The sequence below is a fragment of the Carcharodon carcharias genome, chromosome 23 (assembly GCF_017639515.1).
Source record: "Carcharodon carcharias isolate sCarCar2 chromosome 23, sCarCar2.pri, whole genome shotgun sequence".
Taxonomy (NCBI): domain Eukaryota; kingdom Metazoa; phylum Chordata; class Chondrichthyes; order Lamniformes; family Lamnidae; genus Carcharodon; species Carcharodon carcharias.
In genome coordinates, this window is record NC_054489.1 from 9,406,670 (window position 1) to 9,434,180 (window position 27,511).

Sequence of the window (27,511 nt, forward strand, 5' to 3'; positions counted from 1 at the left end):
TCTAAATCTCCCTGAAGCCTCCTTGCATCCTCCTCACAACCCCGCCCAGTTTTGTGTCACCAGCAAACTTGAAAATATTGCATTTGGTTTCCTCATCCAGGTCATTTATATATATCGTGAATAGCTGGGGCCCAAGCTCTGATCCCTGTGGGACACCACTAGTCACCGCCTGCCATCCCGAAAAAGACACACTTATTCCCACTCTCTGTTTCTGGTCTGTCAACCAATGCTCAGTCCGTGCCAGTATATTACCCCAGATCCCATGTGCTTTAATTTTGCCCACTAGCCTCTTATGTGGGACCTAATCGCCACATCGACTGGTTCTCCCTTATCTATTCTATTAGTTACATCCTCAAAAAACTCCAATAGATTATCACAGAATCACACAGTGCAGAAGAGGCCCTTCAGCCCATTGAGTCTGCACTGACACATGAGAAACACCTGACCTACCTTCCTAATCCCATTTACCAGCACTTGGCCCATAGCCTTGAATGTTATGACGTGCCAAGTGCTCATCCAGGTACTTTTTAAAGGATGTGAGGCAACACGCCTCCACCACCCTCCCAGGCAGTGCATTCCAGACAGTCACCACCCTCTGGGTAAAAAAATTTTTCCTCACATCCCCCCTAAACCTCCTGCCCCTCACCTTGAACTTATGTCCCCTTGTGACTGACCCTTCAACTAAGGGGAACAGCTGCTCCCTATCCACCCTGTCCATGCCTCTCATAATCTTGTACACCTCGATCAGGTCACCCCTCAGTCTTCTCTGCTCCAATAAAAACAATCCAAATCTATGCAACCTCTCTTCATAACTTTAATGTTTCATCCCAGGCAACATGCTGGTGAATCTCCTCTGCACCGCCTCCAGTGCAATCACATCCTTCCTATAATGTGGCGACCAGAACTGCACACAGTACTCCAGCTGTGGTCTCATCAAGGTTCTATACAACTCCAACATGACCTCCCTACTTTTGTAATCTATGCCTCAATTGTTAAAGGCAAGTGTCCCATATGCCTTTTTCACCACCTCACTAACATGCCCCTCCGCCTTCAGAGATCTATGGACACACACACCAAGGTCCTTTTGTTCCTCAGAACTTTCTAGTGTCATGCCATTCATTGAATACTTCCTTGTCAAATTACTCCTTCCAAAGTGTATCATCTCATATTTTTCAGGGTTAAATTCCATCTGCCACTTATCTACCCATTTGACCATCCTGCCTATATCTTCCTGTAGCCCAAGATACTCAATCTCATTATTAACCACCCCAGCCAATCTTTGAGTAATCTGCAAACTTACTAATCCTAACCCCCACATAGTCATCTATGTCGTTTATATAAATGACGAATAATAGGGGACCGAGCACAGATCCCTGTGGTACGCCACTGGACACTGGCTTCCAGTCACTCAAGCATCTTTCTGTCATCACCCTCTGTCTCCTACAACTAAGCCAATTTTGAATCCACCTTATCAAATTACCCTGTATCCCATGGTTAGTTAAGCATGATTTCCCTTTCATAAACCTATGCTGACTTTGTCTAAACCCGTTAATGCTTTCCAAGTGTTCTGTTACGTCTTTTATAATAGACTCTAGCATTTTCCCCACTACTGATGTTAGGCTAACTGGTCTGTAATTCTGTTTTTCTCCCCCTCCTTTTTTAAATAGTGAGTTTACAATCTGTAGGAACTGTTCCAAAGTCAATAGAATTTTGGAAGATGACCACCAATGCCACTTCCTTTAGTGCTCTGGGATGTAGATTATCAGGCCCTGGGGATTTTTCAGCCGTTAACCCCATTAATTTCTTGAGCACCATTTTTTTACTAGTACTGATTTTCTTCAATTCCTCCCTCTCACTAGACCCTTGGTTCCCTAACATTTCTGGGAAATTATTTGTGTCCTCCTTTGTTCCATTGTGATATTGTCCTTGGAAAGAAAGATTGTTGATACACTGTGTTGGAAACAAATGGTCTTTGCAGTTTGTGTGCAAGACTCCCTCATGATTTGTCATTGCCGGAGGGCACCAGGTATTAGTTTCTGTCAGTTCTCACCAGTCCATTGCATATTTTATAGAACACAGTCAGTCTATTTTTATCCCTCCTTTGCTGTAGTGATTCCCATTCCAAATCTTGATCCAGGATGTGACACTGGTATATTTTTCATACTGATTTGTGCAGATTGTTTTTGGATCCCTTCAATCTTGTATCTTTTGCCATATAAGCATCCCAGACACAACTTGCGTACCCCAGGATTGGATGAGCAAATGTCTGATATTTTTGTTGCAATACCAAAGATTCCTCCTCAGGAATCCAAGAACGACTTGCCTTGGATGTCACCACCAAACATGGAATTCCTATTGAAGACTCTCTCTATGTTAGTGCTGGTTATGCACTCTGAAATTGAATAGAACTGTTCAAAGCAAGAAGTTCTCCCTACAGAAATGAAATATCAAATACAGGATAAATGATGAGCTGAAAATATAGTTGCAAAGTTCTGCCCCTATGCACAAGCTTTTATTTTAGGATCTAAGGAGATATATCTGATCACACACAACATTTTGTTTACACAGACAGATTATTCTTGATCATCACAGAATTATCACATTCAATTTGTTTCTCTAAGAGAAGTGACTTCCTTGAAATTCCAACTACTTAAAATGTAGCAATTGAAGTATTGATTTTTCAACCTGCCAAACTGTCCAACATCACCAATGGTCCTTGTAAAAAGTATGCCCTCCTGCTAATGTTAAAATTAATGACTTAAGACTTTGCAGCCCTCTGTCTTTGCACATGTGCTAATGCAATGGGAGACAGGTAGTCTCCCCGAAAATGGAAGGATTTTGTCTCAGGGTGGGTGTGTTTCTTCTGAATCCAAACCTTCCGTTGTATCCGTCCATTGGTTTGAGATTTGCCAAAAATCCTCTGTGACCGACTATTTGATCACGTGAGTGACCTGCAAAATCAATACACACAGAATAAAACCAAATCTCTTCTTGAGTTTCACGTAGAACCTACGGCCATTTAACCCAACTGGTCCATGCCAGTATTTATTCTGCACTAATGTCTCCTCCCATTTAAATTACATCATCCCACTGTTTCCTGATCATCCTTGGTTTCTTTCTCTCTCGTGTGTGCATCAAACCTCCCTGTAACTGTGTCAATGCTATCTAAACATGAGAAACAAAAGAAATGGGAACTGGAGTAGGCCATTCTCTTTCATGAGAATGTCAAATTTCGCGAACTTCCTCCTTAAAATATTTTCCAGGGATTTTCTCCCCTACCTGAGTATAAATTATAAAGGCAGTGATCTTGGAAATATAAAATTTGCTTTTCTTACGACACTTTATTGCACACCATGAATAATTACATTATTAATTTTATTGAGTAGCATGCAGCAGGATTATTTCTCCAGCCAAATGCACTAAGTGAAAGCTAGGTACAAATTTGATGCACAAAATCACACCTAGTTACTTACAGAATGGCTAGACTCCAGGTGTGATGGTTGGGGGGAATGGCCCAGCCATCTCCATTCTGGCCAGATTATGTCGCCAGTTGCCACCAAAATGGAGCCTTTAATATTGGGTGTGAGGGCACATGTCTGTAGGGATGCAATAAAAGCATCTATGATTTACTACCAGTAAGAGAAACAGCAAAAGTCCTCCCCCAGTCCTTTGACAGCGCGTCATGGGAGTAGGGGAGGACTCAGAGAAGAGATCCCCAAAAAGAGGTAAGGGCCCAGGACGTTAGACCAATCATCGAGGAACTGGACTGGACTGGGCAGAGGGGTGGGGTGGGAGTGGGTCAACCTCAAGACGCAGAAGAGGTTGGGAGGGGAAGGGCCCAGGCCAGGGCCACAGACAACTTGGTCAGGCGAGGTCAGGAGGAGGGGGGACGGCCTTTCCATGATGGTGGGGAGTCTGGTCAGCCAGGGAGTTAAATTAAAATGTAGGTGCCTAGCTAAAAGCTTCACTCAACTCTGAAATCCAAGCAGGAGACACAGCACCACCCAATCACCGACAAGTCTTCAAGCCCAGTCACCAGGTGCGAGACAAGGGCACGTTCAACTGTCAGAACAATAGCAATCATTGTCCAACTAGCCTGTCAATTGGGATGGTGTCCATGGTGCCCGAGAGCCGGGGCCATGGTCATTTGGTGGATGCCAGACCGACAAGTTAACATTTTCCGATAATTTTGGTGTGCAAACACTTCCTCTCTTGCCTTTGCGGGGTTTTTCCCGTGAATTCCCAAGGGGTTCACAAACCACAGTTTGGGAACCACTGGTTTATAGTGATTCAGATGTGCACCATTCCATAACTTTCTGCTCCTGTTTCAGATTTCCAGCATTTTAGAATCCCTGAATATTTTTACTCCAGAATTTTTCTTGTCTCTATTTTAAGCACTTCAGGTGACATAATGTTTATGTTGGACTGGGGTCATGTGTTCCAAATTCTCACAACCCTTTTTGTTTTTAAGAGGGTTTTCCTGAAATTTTCCTATTATTAGTTTTGCTCAACTTCTAAATTGCAACCTTGAGAGCAAGGCCATTCTGGAGCACTGTTAGGCTGTTATTGGTGCTCCTACTGAATGGACTAATGGACCTAATGGACTGATTTTGGGATCTTCCTGTTCTCTATGATTCAGGTTTACACTGGATTGTGTTATCCATTGAACCTTCAAAGGAAGAAATTTTTGACAAGACTTGAGCAATTAGTGGCAGTGCTCGGGGCTGCCAGTGCAGTAAGCACTGGGCTTTGTCCGTTGTTCATTATTTCCCAGTGCAATTTTTCCTTGGTCATTCTTAGCTCCAAACAATCATCAGGGTCAAAAACCATGAAATAAACATCTGTTATCTCACCTCATTTACAAAAGTAAAAGTCCTTTCAACATCTTTGCATGTCAACTTGTTTCCAAAAAGGTGATGCAGCACCTGACAGAAGCAGATAACTAGACATATCATGGGACAATGATAATCAGACACAAGCTGTTGCTATGTCATGTTGCTAGGCACCAAATAACCTCGCGTGTCATTGAATTCAATGGTGATTATCCAAGCTCACTGGGAATGATCAACATGGCACTAATGTGTACATTTGGATTCTGTCTTTGCTGAAAGCAAAGGTATTTTGTCTTTCCCACTAGTATTCTTAAGCTGAGAATGCAATTCTTCTGTAATCAGCTACAGGTAGTTTTTCTGTGATGTTGCAGTAATTAGATCCTCTGACGCTGTGCTCATCTCACCACAGAACATCACAAAGAAATTTTTTAAAAGTTCCTAGGTATCCACAATTCTTCATCATGAGGGGTTTTTAGTGCTGAAGTGAAGGTTGCTAGTGTTGTGAAGTTAAATACTTTCCATTTCAACCTACTAGTCAGAACCAGCACCCAAGTTTAGAGCTTCGATCACATCAGCCATGTTGGAGGTTCTTTAGGAACTCTTCTGGGTAGATGTTACCTGTGAGTGAAGTGACGAAGTACTTCTGTGTCATGAGCTATTGAGGAAGTTCGTTTCTTTGGGAAAGCAACAGCTTTTACTTTTGGTTATTTGTTGTAACCATTTCAACATCCCAGACTTCAGAAAAGCTTGGGAAAATTCTTACTACAGAAAATGATTTAAACTGGTTCTTAATTTGATTTCATTGGACAAAAGCTTCCGTGTGGGAGAAACCGAACATTGGAAGGTAATAAGCAAAATACTGCAGATGCTGGAAATCTGAAATACAATCAGAAAATTTTGGAAATACCCAGCAGATTAGACAGCATCTGTGGAGAGAGAAGCAGTGTTACCATTTCAAGTCCATAATCTTTCATCAAATCTGCAGCTACTGCTAAATAAGCTTTCTTTTCTATATTTCAACTGCACTCCATTAGCCCTATTCACCCTCTTGTGAAAATTATTGCAAACCTGTCCTGATTATTGCAAATCGTTTGAATTAAGATGCTGATCATCTTTTTTTAATTCAGTTGTAGCTTCTTCGGCTTTGTCCCCGCTGAGAGTACCTTTGACCCAACAGTATTTTAATTATAGATTCCGTAAGAGAAGTAAAACATAGGTTAGTCAGCACCTGCAACATAGATATAGTCAGTTAACATTTTGGTGGGGCCCTTTGTCAGATGTTTTCTGAACTCACTATGTTAAAGTAATTAGCTAGCTGCCAGGAATCTGAAAGATGATCTCTTTCACCATGGTCATTTAAAATTACTCTTTCAGTTGGTGGATAAATGTTGCTAAGTTTTACAAATTTGAGGGTTTTTAAAATTGTATTATTGTCATATCTATGCGACATGGGTATCTTGAAAGGTTGCCCAGCTAGATAACTTTTGAAAGCCCTCATCCTTGCCTGCCTCATTCTGACTGTGGTAAAATCAAGTCTCATTGTACTGTCCATGAATGGACCACAAATCACGCAACTCCTCACTTTGGTCTTCCCGTCCACTTACAACCTGCCACTCAAACATTAACTTACCTAGGAATCACTACATGGAAAAGAGGACTACGGTCCATCTAGTTCACCTTCTGCCATCCTTCTAGTCACATGATATAACAACAATGGAGTTATTCACTAATCATAGCAAACTTGGCACCAACTAGACACTACTTACTGATTTACCTCATTATCTGCCTGATGTTTTTATCCTTTCTGGTATCTTGCAATATGTATTGTGGTCCTTTAGTCAAGTTTCTCAACACAAGAACCTCCTATTTTAACAGGTAAATCAGGATAATGTCTCTGGGATTGCACCCAAAATTCCTGCACTATCTGCGTGGACAGGAACTAAGAGAGGGTCAGATGTTGCTGCTTGAAGGTAGGCACCTCTTTGATTTGCCTTGGATCTAACCTGTATTTGTAAAATCTTTTGTTCTAGATCAAACAATGAGTAGTTTCAACCTTTGGGACCAATGCTTCTGCCCCTTTTGAAATATCTGATCTATATTGAAAACAGAATCAATAAATATTACATCAGAACTATTTTTGTTCAAAAGGATTTAAAACTACGTACCTGCTCCATATATATTTCTCTTGGTGATGTACCTTTGAGCTGGTCCATATTTATAAAAATAGTCCACAAGCCAGCCACTGCTCGATGTCCCACCATGATCCTAACAAAGATTATTTGCTGGTCAAATTGACTTAATGAGTTGAAATAGTAAAGTAAATAGCCTGCTGCATCTCTTCTAACTTTAACATAACTTGTTTTTATTCTTCATCTTCCCTTCCCCCTGCCCCCAATTTCAAGTCTACACCACCTCCATCTCCCCATTGTCTCCTAACAATGCTGGGTAATATTCCAGAGGTGTTACTTTCCCTTCTGTTTCCTGTTCAAGTGAGCACTTTTTATACAGTGCCCTAAGAATGAGCATTAATTGGCTCTGTCCTTTAGGTGAATCCAAACTGAGGCTGATTCTATCTTTACCCTAAGACCAGACACACATGCTTTCCACTGTACAGTGACCAGGAATGGAAAACAATATTGACATTTTTCTTAATCTGCCCATCCTTAATACCATCCCCTCCTCAGGTCAACAAACACAGCACAGGCTACCTGAGCGCTACTTGGTGTGCATGGCTCAGTTTCATATAAGGAAGTAGACTGAGCATCTAAATCATTGAGGAAGCTTTTAATATTCACCCTAATATGTTTAATTGCAACTTGATGCTGGGGTCGGAAGCAAAACTGAGCTCTCACATTCATGTTTTTATTCCACCATGAAGTAGTTGCAATTGTGTACTCAGCATATACCATTTGCAACTGAGAAACATTTATAGAGCAAAGATGATGGGGTATGGTCGGTACACTGCATTTGAATCTATTCCACAGACATGGGATGAACTCTCCCTGCTGACTGGAAGGGTCCCATTCACAGTGAGCCTGACCTGTTCCATTTGATAGCATTTCAAATGCATTTAATAGAAATAAAGGAAAATGATTAAATTGACTGCTGAGATTCTGTGAGAAAATCTGAAGTCAAGTTTGTTCATTGGCTCAGAGGCTACAGAAATTGAACAGACAACTCACAGTTTTCTTCCTGGCTTGTCCTAAGGCTGGTGACAAGGGATGTTAAAATAAGCTTCAACATCATGAATTAAGAAGGGTGAAAATCAGCCAGGAATCTACCCAACAAACCAAGCTTGAAACGTGTATGTGTGAACATAATGTGAGGAGCACGATGGTTATATTACAAGACTAGTAATCCAAATGCCTGGACTAATTCAGAGACATGAGGCCAGATGCAAACTTAATCATAATCCATCCAATTGCACGGAGTTAAAATCAGGCAGGAGAGTTCAAATCCCGAAACGACAACTGGGAATTTTAAATTTTAAATTTGGTGAATTAAATACATCTGGAATAAAAAGCTAGGATCAATAATGGTGACCATGGAACAGTTGGGATTGTTGCAAAAATCCACCTGATTTACTAATGTCCTTTAGGAAAGGAAATCTGTTGTCCTCACTTGCTGGCCTATATGTGACTTCAGATCCACAGCAATGTGTTTCACTCTTAACTGTCCTCTGAACCAACCTAGCGAGTCACTCAGTTGTTTAGGGATGGGCTGCTTTTGCCAGTGTTTCCAACAGCCTGTTATTGATTAATTTTAAAAAATGGATATTTGGCCTTGACTGTGATACCCCTCCCCAACTGCTTTATATGCTACATATTCTCTTGGCTCATCCATCAATAATGGTATGGTATACTATGTACACTCTGCCCAAAGACAGGTCTTTGGCTCATTGTCTGCTGATGCTTCATCCTAAACCATTTTATTGGCAAGTTTTTTTTTGTCATTGTTCATTTGCCTTTGCCTTCCACTCTCAAGGGCAGGGCAGGGAGACAGGTCCCAAGTCTACCTCAGCCGGTACCAGAATCGAACCCACACTGTGGATGGCCATTTGATTAATCATCAGAACAAGCCCATTGCTATACAATCATACCTTTAGGAGAGAAAAAAAGGACACATGGGGCTTGGTGCAGTGGGTTCTAACTGAGTACAAACTAACCAAGAGAAAAGGGAAAAGACAGGGAAACCAAGAGAAAAAAACAGAAACAAACAATCAAAAAAACAGCAGAGGAAGAAAGTAGAAGGCCATCTTAAACACAAAGCAAAAAAATAAACAGCAGCCAGACAACAGGGGCAACAGAGACAAGGGCAGAAGTAAGAAAGCCAAACAGAAACATACAAAGATTCATAACACAGAATGAGGCCATTCAGCCCAACATATCCATGCCAACTGAAAAAGAACTATCCAGTCTAATCCCATCTTCCAGCTCTTGGTCCCTGGTCCTGCAGATTAATTGGATTCACCTCAAGCGAATATCCAAGTTTTTTTAAAAATGCAATAATTATTTTTTGGATACCACCCTTATGGGCAGTGAGTTCCAGATCCATCACCCTCTCTCTGGGTGAAAAATTATTCAACTCCACTCTAATCACTATTTCTAAGAAGAGCAGGGGAGTTATCCCTGGTGTCCTGGCCAACATTTATCCCTCAATTAACATCACAAAAAGAACAGGTTACCTGGTCTGATCACATTACTGTTTGTGGGAGTTTGCTGAAAGCAAATTAGCAGCTGTGTTTTGTACACCACAACAATGACTGCACTTCAAAAATTATTTCATTAGCTGTAAAGTTCTTTGAGAAATCCAGTGGCACTATATAAATGAAAGCCTTTCTTTCTTATTTCTTTTAATCTTTCTATCAATTACATTAACTCTTTTCCACCTGGTTATTGACATCTGCTCATGGAAACAGGTCTTTCCTATCCACTTTATCCACGCTCCTCATATAAGGTTAAATGTAAATACATTCTAATAAGACCATAAGACATAGGAGCAGAAGTAGGCCATTCAGCCCATCGAGTCTGCTCCACCATTCAATGAGATCAAGGCTGACCTGATAATCCTCAACTCCACTTTCCTTTTCCCCATACCCCTTGATTCCCTTAGATTAAAAATGTCTATCTCAGCCTTGAATATACTTAATTACCCAGCCTCTACAGCTCTCTGCGATAAAGAATTCCACAGATTGACTACCCTCTGAGAAAAGAAATTCCTCCTCATCTCTGTCTTAAATGGTTGACCCCTTACTATGAGATTATGCCCTCTGGTCCTAGACTCCCTTACAAGGGAAAACAACCTCTCAACATCTACCCTGTCAAGCCCCCTAAGAATCTTAAATGTTTCAATAAGGTCACATCTCACTCTTCTAAACTCCAATGAGTACAGGCCCAACCTACTCAACCTCTCCTCATAAGAAAATCCCTCCTTACCTGGGATCAACCTAGTGAACCTTCTCTGGACTGCCTCCAATGCCAGTGTATCTTTCCTTAGTTAAGGGGACCAAAATTGTTATCATGCTTAAATCATGAGGCATTACGATTCTGTAGCTGCTCCCTCAGAAAAGTCTCTCTCCGTTGATTAGATATTTCTTTTTCTCAATAATAAGCAATGAAGCCAAATAAAACAATCAACAATAGGTTAAGAAAATGACAGCAATGTGGTCCCTGACTGGACACTTATTATGAAAAACATCCACATCACCAGCTGTGGGAGGTGTGGTACCTCTCATTGGATTGTATTTTCACTGTGTAGTCAACTGGCCATAAATCGGTTTTACTCGCCAGGTGGGTGAACGATACGGACATCACGTCCAAGCAGCACGATCGTTACAAAGTGCAAACCCGAAGGTACCTGGTTGGTCCTCTTGAGAAGCTTTTTCATTTCCCTGCTATGAAAGTTGAATTTAGTGTGAGGATCAGCTTGGGCGTTGTAAGGCGGAATAACATCGCACAGTTTGGGATTGACTTTGCTGTATCCCTTGGCGGTGGAGTCGACGGCCACACCATCTAAGATGAAACCTCTTTCTCTTCTGAAGTAGTCATAATCTAGGCAACAGGCCTCAGGAGGACAGGAAATATTGCTCATGGTTGTAGCACTGGTTCAGATATGAACCCAATCCTGCAAACCAGATATAACCATCCCAAGCCTAGCTGTTAATGTCACAGGGATCACTGTTACGTTTCCATTAAGTATAACGCCTAATATGCCTAATATATAGGCGTTATTTCAACCAGTAATTTCGGAGTAAATGAAATACAACCGCAGTTTTGAACTGAACATCCATAAGTCTGAAGCTACCATTAGTTTGCATTGTTTTAAGCTTCACGGTCTCCACTGTGATTTACTGATTTAGTGTGACCATCAATTGTATTCATTGTACACCTACTGTAAAACCTCCCTGGTGGAAGACTATGGAGGGAAATCTTACTAAATACTTTTCCATCAACAAAGGTAGGTCAACGGCAACAGAAAAAGATTGGCAGCACCCAGAGTTAGAGGCATAGCGGTCAACTGGCGACTGGTAACAATATGGGGGAAGCGGAAAGTGATCAATATTATGCATTTTGACAATGGTCGTTTTTGTCTCACCTCAGTGGCCGGCCCTCGGTACAAAGTGTTGTTCATAGGCAATTTAAGTCCCGTACTGTATAAAGCAAATTCTTCTCCAAACCATACATCATGCTGACGTTCCTTCACTACTGTGGCCGGATTAAAATCCCGAAACTCCCGTTCTAACAGGATCCTGGGTGTACTTTTTTATATTCGTTCATGGGGTGTAGGCGTCGTTGGCAAAGGCACTTGTTGCCCAACCCTAACTGTTCTTGAGAAGGTGGTGGTGAACTGCCTTCTTGAACCGCTGTGGCCCATGTGGTGTAGGTACACCCACATTACGTTAGGGAGGTAGTTCCTGGATTTGGACCCAACAGGATGGACCAGGTGGACTGCAGCAGTTCAAGAAGGCAGCTCACCAATTTCCCAAGGGCAATTAGGGATGGGCAACAATTGCTAGCCTTACCTGCAACACCCACATCCCATGAGCAAATTTTTAAAAAAGATAGTAGAACAAGAGTTAATGGTGACAAAAATACTTTATTGGTGTGAAGTGTGTTGGGGATGTCACACCATACCACACACCTGTATATTTTTCTAATTCTTAAGATATTGGTCTCTGGATCTAAAGTCAACAAAAAAAATCAGCAGATGTCCTTGAATGATTCGATCATCTTTTCTCTCTAGTGAAAGAAAAGCAAATTATCCATAAAAATCTTAAAATGCAAGTTTTACATCATTCATGGACATCAGACATAACTTGTTTAAGAACCTGCAATTGGGGAAGCTATCCAGTTTTGAATGTGATGTGCACTTAGGTCATACAAATTCAATTAAACAGAAAATATAGATCAGGTTCCAATGAAGATAAATAAAACTTAAAAATTGCAAGAAAAATATCAGGAATATTGCTTTTGTTTCCACCTACACATGAAATTTTAATGCTTAGCTTCCCCACCACCCACCCCAACAACCCCAGCCCAAAACTGCAATTGGAGAATACTTGGGGTCATGGCCAGTTTTGTGGGTGGAGGTGATCATCCAGGAGACTTCTTCTAAACCACACTATGTCCTGGATCTAGCCCACATGGTGTGGATCACATTGGAGTAATCTCACACATAGCAAACCAGTAAGTAAATTGCACTGAATCCTTTCATTTTTAATTAAAATTTAGAGCAAAATAAATTATTGGGACATAGGATAAAAGCAGTAGCTGAAATATAAACAATCTATATATATTTTTTAAATGTGAAATTTATCTAAATGAGAAATAGTTGTTTTCCAGCAGAGGTTTTTCAACAGTAAATATGAATGTAATTTACTATTGAAAACCCAGTTGCACCTCATTCAACAACATATAACATTTTATGGTGAGATGAATAGTATAAAAGGAAAGTTCTCATGAGTTTAGTTATTCCTACCTGATTGTTGTCAGGGGGACTTCAACTGTGTACCCCATGAGGAAGTATAGAATCACTGATAACTTTTGGATTTCCCTATTTAACTGTGCATGTGCAGACCCCAGAAGGTGCTGTCAGTTTCAGAGGAGTAATGATGGCATCAGACACTGACAGTTTCATTATCATCACTACCAGAAAATCATGGAATGATTACAGCACAGGAGTCCATTTGGCCTGTTATGTCTGTGCTAGCTCTCTGCAAGAACTACTCACCTGGTCCCACTCCCCTTTTCCCTGTAGCACTGCACTTTTTTCTCTTCAGGCATGTATAAATACCTTGTTCATGGTCTATGTTAATATTTTAGAGATAATGATTAGCTCTGGGAAGATTAAAGCTTAATTGTAGACAAATGAAATTAAAGCAGTTTGAGCACTGTTACATTCAAAAGGGTGGAACCATGTCGACTTAACAGGTTAACAGCTAGAAAAGTAAGATCATAAAAACAGCAGGTGGGTTTACTTGGCTGGAGAATTGGAGGAGATGTCTATGCTGCTTGCAAAGAAATGCAGACCAGAGCGTTGTTTTGTGAGTTAGGGCTACAATTAGTTTAAAAAGCATTCAGTGAGCCCTGGAAGGCTACGTTGTCATGGAGATGGGTAGAGCTTGATAAAGTTCTAGAGTTTCAATTTATATGTGTGTTTGCAGGGTGAGTGAGAGTTCTGCAACAGTGGAAAAGGCCATAGTGAAAAAGGTGCTGCTGTTAGTGAACTCCAGGCAGCCAACATGTTGCTGTCAGCTGGCTCTGTGTGGCTGGGGCTCAGAAGTCCCAGGAGCCATTCGATAACACTCAGAGAGCTAAGAAGGTGGCAGGTCACTGACTCTGTGCTAGAAAGGATTACGGCTCTCAAAAAACCCTGGGAGCCATTTGTAGCTTGGTGCAGCTGGGGGAATTGGAGCTTGGGTAAAATCTAGGGGCAATGCCAGCTCAGAGAAGCTGGTCAGCTATTAAAGAGCTGGAATTGTGCCATTGGATAGAGGTGGATTGCAGACTCAGAAATCCATGGGAATGAGTCTCGGGAGACAAGATTGAAACCCTAGGTGTGCAGTCATTGAGGCAGTCCAAATTGGAATGAATTTTGAGGGAATTCAGAGACTTGCTCTTTGAAAGTGAAAAGTTTGGGGTCCCTTGTAAGGGAGAAAAGAGTTTCAACAGTTGACTCAGTGTTTACTGATGTCAGGGTGTGTTGCTGAGAAATCCTTGGGATGTGTCTTGATTGCATTTACTATTTATTATACAGTATGGCATGTTCAGCCAGAGTTTGCCTGTTAGTTCACATGTGCCTCATTTTAACCCTTAACGTTGGAGTATAAGATAGATATTGTAAACTATTTTAACTTTTGACCTTGTTTATTCAAAACTCATAGAATCTTGTGGCTTTATTCTCTTAGCAATTGTCCTGAATCTAACTTTGTGTACTTTAAGGCTGTCTGTTGTCAATACCATGCGTGTGCAGTTCTTGTGTTTTACTCCATTATATCATTGCAAGCAATGGAGTAGGCATCAACCAAGAGCAGAGATCCTTATCAAAGTTATTAAAGTCATTTTCCCAAGAAGATATTTTAAGCGAATGCAGACACTCTAAGAAACCAGGCAGGACTCCATCTCCAAACCAGTAAAAACTCACATTGCACCCAATAACGTTTGCCCCATACTTCTCCAAACCAACCGAGTCCAATGAAGGATGCAGCAGGCTGTCATCCCAGGCACCAATTTGGTATTTTAACCCACTCACGATCTCAGTTGGCAACAATGTTGTCCTTATTCAGTAGGCTAGCTGCTACAACCACACAATTCATTCAGTCCCTCGGCCACAACTCTGATGGGCTTATACACATCACCCCACCTCTTCAAACTGGTGTATGACCTTGCCATTGGTCGATGTGAATGTCAGTCGTGTCCCGGTGTGCAGTAGCCACTCTTGACAGCTTTTGCTGGCAGTCTAGCTGGGTGCAGTGGAGTGATGTCATTGGTCCCTAAACCAAAAGCTTGGGGGGTCTAGTCTAAAATCATGACAGGTGCTTATACAATCCTTTTTAAAGGCCTCAATTAAATCTGCCTCCACTGCTCTAGATAGTACATTCCAGACCCTAACCTCTCATTCTCAAAAAATGTCAATTTTCCTTCATTTGCCAGTCACTTTAAATCATTGTCCTTTGGTTCTCAATCCTTCCAACATCAGAAGTTTCTTCCTATGGACTCTATGCAGACCCCTCATGATTTCGAGCTCTCATCATATCTCTTCGCCAAGAACCCCTGTTTGTCCAATCTTTTCAGCTAACTGAAGTGCCTCATTTTTGGAACCATTCCCATTAATCTTTTTGCACCCTCTCCAATGCATCACATCTAAGTATGGTGCCCAGATCTGCACACAGTACTCCTGTTGAGGCCAAACCAGTGTTTTACACAGGGTTATATCTTCATTGCTTTGTACTCTACGCCCCAAAATGCTGGAAAAACAATTATATGCAGTCCATTGTGCTTGCTTACACTGTAGGGAGTCTCAGGGTCAATATTACTTCTGCATTGTATGATGCTGTATTTCTCAACTACATCAAGTCATTAAACTAACATGAACTGTCACAAAATTTATAAGTATTTTAATTCCTACAACTCAATGAGTGCTATTTAAATAATCAGGATTTTGAATATTCAATGTTGGGTTAATAATTAAGTGAAAATCCCACTAGTTATGTTGGCGGCATATCATTCAGCTCTGGAGACCATCAAAGCCCAATCCTACCCTTATTCCATTTTTGTACATGTATACTTTCTAGCAGTGGATAGTGATCAAGGACTAGACCTGGGGTGATCTTTTTCCATCTCCTGATCGCAAGGGCAGGGAGGTGAACTGTCAACTCAAATTGCTACCCCAGCTAGTGCGGATCTTCTATAAGCTACAGAATTTCAACCATCAACCGCACCAATTCTGTAACCATCCCTCACAAAGCACACACTTGAGATGCAATTGGTCAGCATTAAGACAAGTATTCTTAATTGGGCCAAGGGGAAAAGATCATGGGAATGAGAGTAATTGGTTAGCTTTTATTTTTCAAAATGTTTCATAGGCTGAGTGGTCCCCATCTGCATAATCTTGGGGTTCAAATCCTCCCTATCCCCAAATCCAGTTGCCATTCAGAATCATTGAAATGCCTTGCACTTATATAACACCCTATATGGCCACCTGATGCCCCAAAGCACTTTACAGCCAATGAAATGCTCTTGAAGTATAGTCACTGTTGTAATCTAGGAAATGCAGCAGCCAATTTGTACACAGCAAGCTCCCACCAATGGCAGTATGCGTGATGTATAAATTTATCAGATGTGACAAAATTGGGAAGAGAATGTAAAAAAAATTTTCTCAGGCTAGATTGTCAATTGTCATAAACTTGTGTAGCATGGAGATTGAATTTTAAGGCAAAAACATTCAGGACATGTTCTAACTCAGTTGATACCATAGTTTACCATTTAACAGCTTGCTGAGCTGGTGTAATTTATCAGGGAGTGAATACACCCAATTATTTAAACTATAGAAAAGACACTGCTGCTATTAAATGCAAGACTTGAGTGAAAAACATGTTAAATATTAATGTTTATTTACAAACACAGGGATGGAAAACAGATCACGCTACAGATAAATTAGGGACATGGCCAAAAGAAATCAGTGACTGCTCGTGGCTCGGAGTAAAAATATTTATTGAATTGCACGGATAGCTTTGTAGGAAACCTTTACAATTGTTATGCAATGCTCCCAGCATTGGAAGCAATCCTGGGCCACAGATCTGCACATTCCTTGGCAACAGGGCCTGTGATCGCAGAGCCTAGAAACAAAACAAGGATAAATTAGCAAGTCAAAAATCATTCAAATGACACTTGTGTTTCAGTAATGCATTATTAGAGATTGTATCACAGACCAAATGTTGATTAAAGTTACAGGGCACAATCATTTCTGCTCCACTTATAGAGACCCAACATCAGACGCCAAGCTCATTTACAAGTCCAAAGCAATACTCGGCCTTATATCAGTCTGGTACTATTTCAGGATCATTGCTCAATGTTCCATGTATTGGATGATTAGCTAATTACCTACCTACCTTAGTCCAAAAGGGACCATCGGCACCTGTCTCTCTTCGAGACAATTGGTTGTATAGCTTGTGGGCCATCACTCCACAATAAGCCTGGGGCAGGCGAGGAGGCAGGTCCCAAATCTACCTCAGCCGAAAGGGGAATTGATGGTATTATTCTGAACCACACGCTAGCCATTAGCCAACTGAGCTAACTGGCCTCATATTGTATGATACTTAACTTGAAAAATTTCAAAATCTGAGCAAAATTATTTACAATTGGAATTCAATGAGTAACAGGTGAGACAATGTGAACAGTTTAGGGACTTTGATTTATATTCGGTTAGTCCTTTTAAAATTCATATTGAAACTAATCCCCAGCAGCTGAATAAACCAGGAAAACCCCAAGTTTGATCCCTACTTCCAGTCAGCTGAGACAGGCAATGATGGACAAATAAACAAATTTTCCCAAATCCAGTCTCACTCTGGTTCTGTGGAGCAAAAAAGGATCAGGAATGAGCGTTCAGCTCACTGCTGAGGGAGAGTGTAATACGAGTTAAGGCAAGTTTCAGAAGTTTGCACTAGTGTTACACCACGGATTGAGATTGGACAGCACATGGCAGCTGCCACCTCACCCAAAAGCAATGTATTACTCTGCCCTCCCACGACATCTTGCTAAGCCACGGAGAACAGGCAAAGTAAGTGCTTTTAGGAAGGGAACTGTGTATCATTCAATGTATAACACAACAGCTAGGAGCTCTGAGCAATGCTAAAAAAACAGAATGAACACAGGAGATACTACTGAAAAACCAATATGCTTTGCTCTTCTCAGCAGACACACAGGTTACCTCTGCATTCTCTGCCTCAGGTCAGGTTAAAATGAAGGCAACATCATGCTACTTGGCTTTAAAAGGAGCTTCATATTTAGGGTAATTGACCAATAATGTTTCAATTCAGAGGCTGAATTGCAGCAACACATGTACCTTTCATTTCTCCTTTGTTATTTACTATCACCCCTGCATTGTCTTCAAAGTATAGGAAGACTCCGTCTTTTCTCCGGTATGCTTTCCGCTGCCGTATCACTACTGCCGGGTGCACTGTAACATGAGCAAACCAAAATAAAGATTAATATTTGGAAGGTCCCAGATTCAAAACAAAGCTTGTGGGAGCTAATTGCAGTTTATCATAGTGTTCATTTGGTTGCCAATTAATCCACTGTAAAAGTTACTGGATCAGTGAAACTTTTTAAGATATGGTTAAACAGCAAGTACATAGCAAACATCACATTAAAGATAGCCTTGTAAAACAGTTAAATCCAGGGCCCCCTCTCCTTCAAGAATCATCAGATATCCTATATGAACTGTTCCACCACTGATTGAGAATCTACAACATAAGCAGCTGCAATCTCACCCAAAAGCAATGAGTTACTATCCCCATCCTTGACAACTCACCAAGCCACAGAGTATAGACAAAGCAAGTGCTTTTAGGAGGGTGAACCACGATTATTAGGAAAATCCCAGGAACAGACTATCCAGCCATGAAAGGCAGCAAATTACCAGGGACATAATATCTGTGTACATGATAACTAGAATAGAAAATGATAACCACAAGCACCATTTCAAGCTTGAGGTGCTAGGACCTCAATCACCTTCCAAACCTTAAAACATTGATTTTCGAAACTGTTACCTCCCCAACTGTAATGATTCTCAAGACTGTAACAAATGAAATATGCACAAGTTTCTGCATCACTCAAACAGAAGACACAGATGAATGGAAAAAAACTACATTTCCAAAGGATCTCATCCATAAGATGTGCTGCAGTTAAATCACTGAAGATAGAAGCTACCCACTAAAGCAGCGTTTGGCCAATGAAATCAGTAGGGACAGAAGGCACAATCATAGCCACACTGCAACAGAGGGACTAGAATTGGAGGATACCACAATATAAAACTCATGGACTCGCTGAATATGCAGCAAATGATTTCCACAGAAGTCCACCCAAAAACTGCATTTATTTATGCTCCTTGAAGCAATGGCGCTTGGATTTCAATGCAACTTATGATCATCATGGGATACCACAGGAGCCCTGGACAATTACAGCCTGTAGCCATGTATACTGTATGCACTGAAGTAAAATCAGGCCACCGTATAATGGATTATTTGCAATGCCACATTAATTTCACCGTTAATAAGAAATTACTGAGAACAAAAAGTAAAAGATCTAAGTAAATGCACCAACTTCCTGAGTAAGTCCAAAGCAGATTCCTATTAGTCTTTAGAGAGAAAACAATTCAAATGTCAAACCACAGGCAGGTTACTGGTTTCATTAGTTAGGTACCAGTTCTTATTCTACATACGGGTGATGCCCACACCAGTACAAATTATAAAGTGAATCTATAAGAAACCAGGGTCAGTTTCCCAATGCAGAAGGGAGATGGGGTTACAAGTAGCCCAAAATTGAGCTTGGTTTCCTATAGATTCAGTTTATTTCAGGCTATTTGAATGACAAGACTGTCAAACATAACCTACGATCCAGCTACAACACCAAACACTTGTGTAATCTACTCTAATCTCACTGGCTACTTAAGAGCAACCCCACACAGTCAGTAGTTGCCACCTACTCTCCAAATCCAACACAGCCCACTTTGCTTCTTTGGTCTCAACACCATCTGCCTTTCACATTCGGGAACCAATCAAGGAATAACTTGCCTCCATGTTACTCTTTAACCAGCTTGGTTTAGTAGATTGAAAACATGGAAAAAGGAGAGATCAAAATTAACACATCTCAATAAAATGCACATTTAGGATTACTCACTGGATGGAAAACCATAAGAAAGTTAAAATATAATTTGATAAATACAACACCCATTTGTTTAACAGCTGCTGTATTTGAGAATTCCTGTTTACAGAATGGATTTGTCAGTGGCATTGGGTAATTTACCAATTTAAAGCCACACTTACATACTACAACATCCTCACCATTCCAACTCACCAGTTTCAAAGAGCTCACTCACCCTTTTTCCTGAGCTCTGGTTTGCCTTTCTTTACAGTTGCCATGACCATGTCGCCAACACCAGCAGCTGGTAGTCTGTTCAAACGTCCCTTGATCCCTTTGACAGAGATGATGTACAGGTTCTTGGCACCTGAAAGCATATGACCAGTAAATAGGTAAAACATCTCCCTACACTCATCATAAATCAAATGCTGCTGCCATATTATTTGAATCTGGGCACTGTATCACACATTCAGATGGTCTCTGCGTAGGTACATAATATTCACAGCTGTAGGCTTGACAACACAAATCAATGCAGTCAAAATAATTTCATCCAAAGTTCATATTGGAAATAAAATTAAAAGAAACTCAATGCCCCAACAGGCCAAAGTGCTGACTGCCCATTGTAATAACACACTAATACAATTAATTCTTGAAGAAACAAACTGAATTTACTGGAACAGACCTTCACTCCATTAGGCAGCAAAAAGAGCATAAGAACTAGCAGAAGGTCATTCATGCCTGCTCTGCTATTCAATATGGTCATAGTTGATCTTCACCTCAACCTTCCCACACTATTCCCTTAGCATCCAGAAATCTGTCAATCGTGGTTTTGAACATATTTAATGACTGAGGATCCAAAGCCCTTGGGGGAAAAGATCAACAACCCTTTCAGTGAAGGCACTCCTCCTTATGGCTGACCCTTATTCTAAGACTGACTCCTAGACTCCTGAGCCAGGGGTAAACAGCCACTCAGCACCTTCCCTATCAGGCCCTTTTAAGAATTTTATGTTTCAATGAGGTCTCCACTCTTTCCTCGAAACTTTAGGGTATAGATACCTAGTCTACTCAATCTCTCATTGGAGAATTCCCACATTCCAGACATCAGACTAGTGAACTTTCCTTCCGATGCTAAAGTATCATTCTATTGGTATGGAGACCAAATATAAAACAACCACAGTTCTCCCACTTCATCTCTTAGCCTATAGGGTCCAAAGGGACACAATACAATGGTTCTTACCTGTGTTATCGGCGCAGTTGATCACAGCTCCCACGGGGAGACCGAGGGAGATGCGAAATTTTGCTCCGGACGAACCACCACGTCCTGTAACCAATGGAAATGAGACATTTAGTCATTTAAATACGACACACAAGTGATCAAGTGAACTCCTAACAGCTGATTACCTCCCACAGGCCGTGCCAGGACCTGTAACATATATACATTACAATAAAAACATAACCAAGTAATTTCAAGCCTTTCAATAATTATCACCAAGGAAAGTGCAGAATGAGTAGTTACCAATCACTACTTTAAACATGAGTAAAGGTGCTGCAGATATTAGAAATTTGAAGTATGAACAAGAAAGTGCAGGATATATTTGGATCTTGTCTAGCTTTCTAATCATTTCCACCAACATTGTCGGTTTTATTGAACAATATTTGATGTTGCAATCTTAGCAGAACTTTATAATAGTGAAAGAGGGCAAGCAGAACTTTAAAATGCTGATCGCATTTACCATTAATCTGCTCCCTCTCTTAGCTGATGTGCCCCCACACACCAGACTGGGGATCCAATAATCAAGGCGCTCCCCCCTTAAAGAGACGCCCCAAGGCCAGAGTTACTGACTGGGCCTGGCTGCTGGAGCCAACTGCACCCGGCAGGCACAGCCTGCACCCACCTGCTCTGAGCTTCACACCAAACAAACGACCCATTTAAATCCGTCGCAAGGGGCTTCAGAGAACGTTAAAACGCTTTCAGGGTGGGTATAAAACATTGTAAACCCTCTCCCCGCACTAACCAGGATTTAACCAACATGGCGGCCGCCGCCGGTACAATTTTAATGCTTATCATGTCATCAGGTCAGCTAATTATTACTAATATCCACATTAGATGATAGCTAAGGCAGTTATACTAATGATCGGAATGCTAAAATCTGAACACTGGTAATACAAGGCACTGATGACAGCGGATTCTCTTTGACATCCCCGCCAAGCGCTTACCTCTCTTAGACATTGTGATTCAGGGAAAGAGAGTGAGCGCATAGAATCATGGGATATATCGAGGACGCGCGTAACGCGCCATGACGTAACCGCGTAGATTACGCGGGGCCGGTGAGACAATTGCGCCCACGTTACGTGAGAAATGCCATGTGGAATCCGGAAATATTGACAACGTCTGAGAATGGTTACAGTGCAGGAGGAGGCGGCCATTGGGTCTTTTCGTGTCCGTGCCCGCTCTCGGCAAGAGCAATTCACCTACGATTGCCAACCCTCCAGGATTGGCGTGGAGTCTCCAGGAAACTGCTGCATGTGACCCTGGAGGAAAATCAGCGGGATATTAAATTTTTTTTTTGTCATTTTCTTTGAACATGTCTCTTGACCAGATATAAAAATCTTTGCAAAGAGGATACGGGACTTGCATATCAATAGCAATGCTCTGTCCATGTTCTCGTTCCACATTGCTAGCCTATTCACCGATGTACTGCTTAAGGAAGCCATAGACATTTGCACCACATCACCATGTCATGGCGATCTAGACCCGCCACCATTTGTCTGAATCTACATTCATTGAATTTATAATCTCAGCAACTTGCGCAGTTGAGTTCAGTTATAATGACACCATGTCTGCCCAAATGAATGCCATGGGATCCCCTCTAGACCTTACTCTCGTTAACATATTCTTTAGTTTCCATGAGAAATGTGTCTTTGATGGAATTACCCCCAACCTCCTACCCCTTACACAAAAACAGAATTACCTGGAAAAACTCAGCAGGTCTGGCAGCATCGGTGGAGAAGAAAAGAGTTGACGTTTCGAGTCCTCATTCCTCATTACCCTTCGACAGTTCTGTCAAAGGGTCATGAGGACTCGAAACGTCAACTCTTTTCTTCTCCACCGATGCTGCCAGACCTGCTGAGTTTTTCCAGGTAATTCTGTTTTTGTTTTGGATTTCCAGCATCCGCAGTTTTTTGTTTTTATCTCCTACCCCTTGCTTATTTCTGATATGTAGATGATACATTTGCTATATTTGAATCGGCAGCTGCTTTTAAGAATTTCATAACACACCTTAATGGGCTCCATGCTGCACTCAAGTTCACCTTTGAAATGGAGGAGTCTAATGAGCTCCCTTTCCTTGACATGCTAGTTGAGAAATCCGTGAATGGGTTCTCTACTACTGTCTACCGCAAGCTCGCTTTCATTGGTCAATATATGTGTTGGGATTTCTACAGTTCCACTTGTCAAACCTCCTTAGACAGTAGCTTCCAAACCCACAATCGTCTACAAGGATAAGGGCAACAGACAGGTGGGAACACATCACCTGAAAGTACACCATTAAGCCACTCATCATCCTGACTTGGAAATATATCACCGTCGCTGGGTCAAAATTGTAGAACTCCCTCCCTAACATCACTGTGGGTGTACCTGCACCACATGGACTGCAGCGGTTTAAGAAGGCAGCTCACCACCACTTTCTCAAGGGCAATTAGGAATGGGGAATAAATGCTGGCCCAGTCAACAATGCCCACATCCCATGGATGAATTTTTAAAAAACTACAAGATTGTCCTTATTGGCAACTTCATATAAAGGTCCCAAGCCATTTGCTCACTGTGCAAGCTTATTGCCAAATTAGGACATATCAAAGCTATCCTGTTGGATAGTGGCTATCCAGATCAGATCATTGTTTGCTGTATATCACGCAAACTCGTGCATGGGCCTAAGACTACCACTTTTGGTCCTGAAAAGTGCCCAGTCTACCTCAGATTACCCTGAAAGTGTAAGGTGTGTCAAAAATTTGAACAGCCATTTTACGCCACTATTATGCAGTAGCAATACAAGTGGTATTCTCCAATAACAGGACGCTGCCATCAAGCCAAAAGATGTTCTGCCTATCACACAAATGAGTAATATGGTATATGAATTTCAGTGCCATTTGTGATGCCGGACATCTGAATGACGGTGATCGAATTGAACAGTACATCCCTTCAGCTGTTCACAAAAGGCAAAGCACTGACCATACTCAACCAACCTGTGCTTGCAAAAGTGAGAACGTAGTGTCCGACATTAGATGTGATTCTGTGACTGGACAACACTTGCTAAACAATCCCAACTGTTCAAAGAATTACAAGAACAACCAATTTAAGGTTATCATTTGGGCTCACAGTGTGGCTCACTTCTGCGTGTTAGAGGCTACATACGTTCACACAAAGGGCCCTGTAATTTTTAAATAAAAAAGAACATGTCCATGTCTTGCACCTTTTTCAACTAAAAAGCCTGAGGGACAGCCCTTCCTTAATTCATACCCATGGCAATGCCTTGGCCAGAGTTGACTTGCCAGGTTTGAATTTAAACAACATCTTGGCAGTTAACTGTTCCCTGGTGCATTCTCCATGGCAACGCCTCTACCAATCTGAGTACATTTGCCAATCAATCAGCACGCTTTTCTCATGCAGCACAAATTGTAGTTCCCTTTGAGATTTGGTGTTGTTACACATCTGTCCTGATGAGTGGGAGATGAAAAGCCTCGACAGAATGTCTCTGTTTTCAGCAATACTCAACTTTTGCACTACCAAGTGACTATCAGATGTAAAAATATTGAAAATTGGAAAAAAAGGCTGTTTAGCCAACAGTCAAACATCATCCAATTAGGTAATGAGTCTTCTTGCTTTCCACTTGGTGTCTGAAGGCAGCGCATCACAAGGATGGATGTGTTGGCCGACCAATGGCTAGAGTGTGGTGGCAAGTCATTTGATGAAAATTCCAGGAATACAATTAATTGCAATTGGAAGTCCTAGCCACTCCCTGCCTTTTCTCCATAACCATGCAAAATTTTCCCTTTCAGATAAAGATCCAATTTTTTTTTTGAAAACTATAGTTGAATCTGATCACCGCACTCTCAGGCAGTGCATTTCAGATCTTGGCTGCTTTAAAAAAATATTTTCCTCATGCCACTTCTGCTTCTTTTGCTAATTATCTGAAATCAGTGTCCTCTGGTTCTTGAGCTTCCACAAATGGAAACTCTTCCTCCCTTTCTACTGTGTCCAGACCACTCACAATTTTGAATACCTCTATCAAATCTCCTCTCAACCTTCTCTTACTAATAGCTACATATATTCACATGCAGGGCCCTGTCCTTTGCAAAAGTAAAGAACATGTAGGATCTCATCAGCAGTTAATGTAACTAATAGCAAGTATGGAGAGGATTTTCCAGCAACTAACTTGCCTTGGTGCCATACTCAAATCTAGCAGTAATCAGGTCAGAGGGTCACCAAGAAATCAAATAGTCAACATCTTTATCTAAGAATGAAGAGAATGTGGAACCCACTACTACATGGAGTGATTGTAAGCTATTCACTTTGGTCATACAAATAGAAAAGGAGAATTTTTTTTAAAGGTGTGAAACTTTTAAGTGTTGATGTTCAAAGGGACTTGGCAGTGCTTGTATAAGGAATGCAGAAAGATAGCATGCAGGTGCAGCAAGCAATTAGGAAGGCAAATGGTATGTTGGCCTTTATTGTAAGGAGTACAGGAATAAAGAAGTCTTCTTACAATTGTACAGGATTTTGGTGAGACCACATCTGGAATACTGTGTGCAGTTTTGGTCTTGTGAGGGTGGATGTTATCTTAAAAATATTTTTGGGGAATATTGTGTAATTCTGTAAAGACTGCATGTGCATGTTTGTATAAATGATTTAATTAAGCTGGGGAAAGGTTAATAAAGACAACGTGTCTGGGTGGTGGGAGTTGAGAGATAAAAGTGCTAAATGCATGCATTTGTAATGAGAAGCTATGGTAAAGTGGATTTATGAGTAAATAGGTTAGGTTTAGAAAATTGTATTAAGAGATAGAAAGAGACTTGGATTTTCCGCAGTTAAATTTCAAAGGGGATTAAGGGACTTTTACAAGTGGCAAAGGTTTCATAAGTAAACAAAGGAAGGTTCTTAAATTTTATTTGATCTGAAAGGGGAGGCAATGGGAAAACATGAAAGATTTTTATATTTTGGAAAAGTTGAGTTCATAGAGGTGCTGAGGAAAATAGAATAATCAAAGATGAAGAGCATTATGTCCAGTTTCCAGGTGAGGCCTCCCAATCAGTTACCTCCCTGAATGGGACCCTAATTTTGTTTTGCTCCTGGGTGAGGAGGAATGAGCTGGCTCCCCTTCTTTATTCAACCCCCTTGGTTGTTCCAGCAAGGTTAATTTAAAAGGGAGACCTTCTCCCTGTCCAAATGTATTCATTTTTGTTTAGAAGGAGCCAATTTAACCAGGCTTTCTTGAATCACAGGAAGAGTAAGTTTATTAGTTACTGAAAAAACAAGAAAAATAATAAAAACACAACACACATGCGTCCAGATGAGAAATGAGAAGTTAAAAGTCCAAATAAAAGTTTAGAAAGATAAACGAAATGTTGCAGCTGTTAAGTTGTGTGATTCTGGTAGAGCTGACTTTGGGCAACTTTGCAGTTGCTTTGGAGACTCTTGGTTCTGCAGGGTAGCTGAAGAAGCTGTCCTATTTCCTGTTTTTGTGGCTTCTGCTGAGCTTTGCCTCCAGCAATGGAGAGAGAGAGATATATCACCTGCAACTACAGGGGTGACTAGTTGGTCTTCTTGTTCTATCATTCTCACAACACTCCAGCACTGCTTTGCAGCTAGCTTTTTTAAACCCATTCTCCCTGTGTATTCCTGTAAAAGCACGTCTTGCGTCCAGAGTGTCTGTTTTCTTTGATCTCTGACCATTTTACACATTCTGAGATACAAATCAACAGATTGACTTTAGATATCCACTGAGGCGTGGTAATCAGTCTTTGTCTCCGCAACCACAAGAGATTAAAGTTAATTCTTTTGTATCTTTCCTATCTCCCTTTCAAGTGTCTCTGCTTGAAGGAGGCCCTGACAGCTTTTCAGGTGCGACATTTCCATGTTCTCTCAGGACCAGGCCTGTCAGCATAATCCACATAGGAATTTTCCAGAAAGTGTTCACTTTATATTATCAGCCATCTTTTGCTCAGTGTCCTTGTATTTTTTTTAAAAACACACACGTCATCCTTAAAAAGTTCAACGAGTCCATAAGTAATTTGTGGCTGACAAAGGGAAAAAGGATATTCATGGAAAGATGTTGAGCTGAGTTGTGTTGGCAGGGTGGGGAAAATATCCTGGGACCAGTTCTGTGATGAGAGAAGGTGCAAAATCTGAAGCTTCCATCCAGAAATCAGGAAAGACTGTTTCTGAATATTCTTGGATTTCCACAGTAGTGTGGAAGAGAGTGAGAAGTTGTGTGGTATACCTTTAAACAAAGTTACAGCAGTTTTGCCTTGGGTTGGATTTTTAGAGTTAAAAATTTATAAGGGAGCATTGCCAAGAAGGTGTGTTTACTTGTATGTTCTGACCAAGTGGGTTCTTTTGGGGAGGTTTTGTAAGACTGTTTTAACTGTGTAACTTTAATCTTGTGTGCTTATGTTTTAGTTTCTTCTTGTTAATAAGTCTTTTAATTTTTAAAATCGCAAGTGTTACTGGAATTCTATGCTTCTGAATTCAGTATGTTTCTCCTCATTTTCAGAATATAACAAATAAAGGTTATGATCAGTAAGACAAGTCCCTACAACCACACCCCC

General features: G+C 41.1%; 2 protein-coding genes and 1 non-coding gene across 3 annotated transcripts; all 3 read right to left on the bottom strand.

Annotated features, from left to right (window-relative positions):
• Positions 1-2,780: 2,780 nt before the first annotated feature.
• On the bottom strand, positions 2,781-10,922 carry LOC121269247 (uncharacterized protein C17orf98-like). Its single transcript, XM_041173803.1, has 3 exons — positions 10,689-10,922; positions 6,998-7,097; positions 2,781-2,951 (listed from the first exon to the last, which is right to left on the bottom strand). The coding sequence occupies exons 1-3, from the start codon at positions 10,920-10,922 to the stop codon at positions 2,794-2,796; spliced, it is 492 nt and encodes a 163-aa protein (XP_041029737.1). The 3' UTR covers positions 2,781-2,793.
• Positions 10,923-16,526: 5,604 nt separating this feature from the next.
• Positions 16,527-21,985, bottom strand: rpl23 (ribosomal protein L23). Its single transcript, XM_041173243.1, has 5 exons — positions 21,905-21,985; positions 20,925-21,008; positions 19,926-20,054; positions 17,895-18,008; positions 16,527-16,668 (listed from the first exon to the last, which is right to left on the bottom strand). Exons 1-5 carry the CDS (start codon positions 21,915-21,917, stop codon positions 16,586-16,588), a joined length of 423 nt encoding a protein of 140 aa, XP_041029177.1. The 5' UTR covers positions 21,918-21,985; the 3' UTR covers positions 16,527-16,585.
• LOC121269280 lies at positions 17,494-17,629 on the bottom strand. Its single transcript, XR_005941334.1, has one exon. It is a non-coding gene; the product is annotated as a small nucleolar RNA SNORA21 (small nucleolar RNA).
• Positions 21,986-27,511: the final 5,526 nt, after the last annotated feature.